This window comes from Pavona decussata, unplaced genomic scaffold (genome assembly GCF_977016875.1).
Source record: "Pavona decussata unplaced genomic scaffold, jaPavDecu1.1 SCAFFOLD_140, whole genome shotgun sequence".
Classification (NCBI taxonomy): domain Eukaryota; kingdom Metazoa; phylum Cnidaria; class Anthozoa; order Scleractinia; family Agariciidae; genus Pavona; species Pavona decussata.
The window spans coordinates 2245867-2250000 of record NW_028145553.1 but is presented as its reverse complement, the minus strand read 5'-3'; the positions used below and the strand labels follow the sequence as shown (position 1 = coordinate 2250000).

General features: G+C 35.2%; 1 protein-coding gene across 2 annotated transcripts in view; it reads left to right on the top strand.

The window, feature by feature from the left end:
- LOC146466960 (trifunctional enzyme subunit alpha, mitochondrial-like) overlaps positions 1-2937 on the top strand; it is a 21511-nt gene extending 18574 nt beyond the window's left edge. For both annotated transcript variants that reach the window (XM_085126454.1, XM_085126453.1), the window contains exons 31-34: positions 556-611; positions 1151-1241; positions 1575-1629; positions 2466-2937. In XM_085126454.1, the coding sequence (XP_084982580.1) occupies positions 556-611; positions 1151-1241; positions 1575-1629; positions 2466-2617 (354 nt within the window). In that variant the 3' untranslated portion in view covers positions 2618-2937. The remainder of the gene's footprint in view (positions 1-555; positions 612-1150; positions 1242-1574; positions 1630-2465) is intronic.
- Positions 2938-4134: the final 1197 nt, after the last annotated feature.

Genomic DNA, 4134 nt, shown 5'->3' with positions numbered 1-4134 from the left:
TATCTCGGCAGTTATCCACTCTTGTCTTGCCGGATTTTGGTCAGTGAGTTACTGAAAATAGTGTTTACACTTTGGCACTACACATGTACCTTAATCAACTTTATAGACCACAGTCTATGCATATCTCTTCCTTGCAACCTGTACAAATAGGGTCAGTGGAAAGTATTTTTTTCATCACTTGTTCGTTTTCTTTATTTGATTGCTAATGAATGTGTGCATGCATGAATGAATATATAAAACTGTGTTAATTAGTACCAGACTGAAATAGTGCTAAGCAAATCACTAAAATATTTTGGGGACATGAAGATATAGACTAAATTACTATGAATTAAAGCTGTGCCAAAATGTTGATCACTTGTCGCACAAAAATATGTTATGTTGCCCAGATCTCTGATCCAAAAAAAAAACAAACTAACTAACAAACAAAACGTTCGGTTGATTCTATCTTTTCACGCCTGTGATCTCTGATCACATCCAATTTCAACTGATTAGAAATCACATTTAGGTTGATGTTGGATTTCTAAAAATATTCCTTTATTACCATTTATTATCCAGACCAATGGTGCAGCAGAAAAGATTCTCCAAGAATTTGCCACTCCCAAGAAGGGCAGGTTGGTTTCAACATGTTTGTGCCTAGACATGTGTTGGATTACCTTTTTGTTGTTTTGACTTTGAATAATTTATTTATCATTAAACAAGTTGATAATAAATTTTTGTCTCCATCTTAAGGATGGTGCCTACTAATACCGAAGTAATTTTGTTCGGTTTATGACTTTGCGGGAAAAGCAGATCTTAGCAAGGGCTATTGGAATCCAAAAAGGAAATTGGGGGTCACCAAGCTTTCTTTTAGAGATAAGTAAGCGAAATAGCCATAAAGTACAAAGCAATGTAGGTTTTTTTTTTCCAAAAATGAGGCTTTATTATCTCTGAAAAATGCATGCTTACCCCCAATTTTCATGTTGGATACCAAGAGCACTTGCTAAGTTCTACTTTTTTCTGTTAAGTTTTAAACCGCGCAAAAATATCCGTGCATTAGTAAGCACCACCCATAGGAAACCCGAGAAGTTCCAGATGTGCAGAACGTATGCATAGTAACAATAGTAGGCACCGTCCTTAATTATCTATTCTTTGAATTACCCTGTATTTTCAGCCATGATCCTGAGGAAATTCAAATGAGGCTAGCAGCTCGTTTTGTCAATGAATCAGTACTTTGTCTACAGGAAGGAATCTTGAGAAATCCAGTGAGTAAAGATGTTTACTGCTGTACACATGTAGATGCATATACTTATTTATTGGTCAATTTAAATGGTACAATTTGTTGCCCAATTTCTTTTTCTGTTGGAAGAAAGAAGAAGAATTAGTTTTCTGTTGGTATGCCATGGGGTGAAAATTCACCGATTCAAAATATCTGTAGCAATAACAAATTGGGCCGATTTTCATCTGCTTTCTCATCTTCTGTTGAATTGGGCCAAATCAGCCCAAATAATGGGTTCATGTAAATTAACGTTAAGTTACATCATGTCAACTGTTCTTGGTTTTGTGAAAGTAACAGAATGTTATTGTTCTGTTATCAGGTTGATGGTGACATTGGAGCTGTCTTTGGTCTTGGATTTCCACCATTCCATGGAGGTAGTTTATAATAATTCTTATATCCAATTTGACTAACCTACCCAGGTGCACGAACCTCCTGCTTAAATGAAACCTCTGGAAGACATCACAGGTCTAACAGTCAATTCACGTCACACGTGACCAGTATTTTTGAAATTTGAATGGAGTTTTGAAATTTACATGTCAGTTTTGAACATTGCCAATGAGATTTCAGAGTTCCAGTAGAAATTCTCCTAGTTTATTGATGGTATAAAGCTATAAAATTTTCTTTACATTACAGCATTAAGTATTTCAAGAATAACAATTGTTTTCCAAGTATTTTGAATCTTCTTTTTTTTCTGTTAATGCGTCTTCTTCAGAAAGATTTCCAGAGAAATGTTCAACATTCCATTCACATGTCGGACATTACAAAGAGAAATTCGAATGTTCATTTCATTCTTGGAAATACTGGTCACGTGTGACGTGAATTGACTGTAATCACCAACATGCCTTCGGAGTTGGCTAGGGCTCAACTTAGCGGGTACATTGGCATGCTAGTGATAAAAGATTTAGTGAGAATGTTGTATTTGGCAGTACCTTAGTGCTATTATGCAAGAATTTATTAAATTTCAAGATGACAGAGAGCGTAGAGAACTGGTATGAAGGTGTGAAGCACTCTTCTCCAATTCATTGCTGGTATGTTGTAATGATACCTGGGCCTTCACTGGAATTGAAAGTGAATATCACCAGTGATCACATCTCAGGTACTAAACGGCATAATTATGAGAACCATCCTTAACCGTTTTAAAATTTGATGTATGGAATTTTTACATATTTGAAATAGAAATCAATTGTCTTATTACTTTGATTCCCTTTAGGTCCTTTCCGCTACCTTGACACATACGGATCAGACAAGTTTGTGGCAAGAATGCAACGACTTCATGACGCCATTGGTGGCGAGCGTTTTGTTCCCTGTCAGATGCTTCTAGATTACGCTAAAGACCCAAGCAAGAAATTCCACAAGAGATAATAACATTGTTATGATATTACACCCACTGTCAGTCACTTGACAGAACACTAAGACTGTTAGGAGATTAAGTCATTAAAATTTCCAAAATGGAGGAGTCAACTGGTCGCAGTACAAGAATAAAACTGGACTGGAAAATAGTGCATTTTTTATTGGTTCTCCTTACAAAGGATTCTTTTGGTAGTTTGCTTGGAAAAAAAGTTTACATGTACCTAATCCAAACAGTTTTTCCGTGGTCTGTTGTTTCATAAATATTGGCAGACGAGATAGTGCAGTTCAGCTACATTTGTATGTGCAGGTACTAATAAAACTTCTAAACTATTTTCAAGTATTTGTGTTAAAATCTACATGGGTTCTAATGTACTGGATTACTGCGCATGACTATTACAATGCTGTGCCTCTTGACAAAGTTTTCACAAACTCATAAATAATCCATGAAGAGAAAACAAATGAAATCACTGCCGTGAAGGAGGTTTGGAAAAGTGGTTATATATGTCATCATACTTTGAATTCTCCATGAGTTGTTAATGTTTTGAGAAGCTTTTTAAGTGTGTGCAAGAGTGTTTCAGCTGATTTTCAAACACCTTGAAGTTGGTTAAAAAAAGCTCAACTATGCCTGTTTTTTTTTTTTTTAACCACTTCTGGGTGTTTGGAAATCGAATGAAACACTCTTGCTCATGCTTGATGTAATATATCAAACACGAGAAAGCATGTTTCATTAGACATCCAAACACCAAGAAGTATGTTGAAATAATGAGGCACAGCCAAGTTTTCTTAAACATCTTCAAGGTGTTTGGATATCTGATAAAACACACTTTCGAGTGTTTGACATGGTTTCGCAAATGAACAATTCAAGGCTTTATTATACCCATTTTGAAATCGCTGGTGATCCTTGCAATCTGATTGGCTCTCAACAGTATGATTTATTCACAAATCGCACTATTTTTTGCTCTAAATCACATCCTTTCTTTAACCCATCAAAATGAAAATGAAATAATAAAAATAAAATACTAATATTGACATAAAAACTGTGTGATTTCAAAATAGGTGTAATAAAGCGGTAATTGAACTTTGTGTCGTGCAATTTTAGTCTAAGATCATACTTGTTATTTCAAATCGAACTCGGGCATTTGAAATCACGCGTATGATTTCAGACCAAATTGCACGACACAAAGTTCAATTACCATTATATAAAGTTGTCAAAATTTTATGGTAATTAGGAACACATACATCCAAACCACAGTCACAGTAGTGATTTTCTTTGTTTTCTCTTGATGAATTATTAATGAGTTTGAGAAATATCATTTCACTACTTTCAGACGGTTCCTCTTTAAACTAGCCAATCACAATTCAGGCACTTCTAGGCAGACATTTTAAATTCCATGTTTGTTTGTTTGAGACTTCTGCATCCCACAGTTCCTGAATTTCACTGGCAATTTAAAACAGAAGCCAACAGAAAGTTGTCAAAACACTAATACAAAAAACAACCTGGCAATGGCAATGATACTGGTGCATCACTG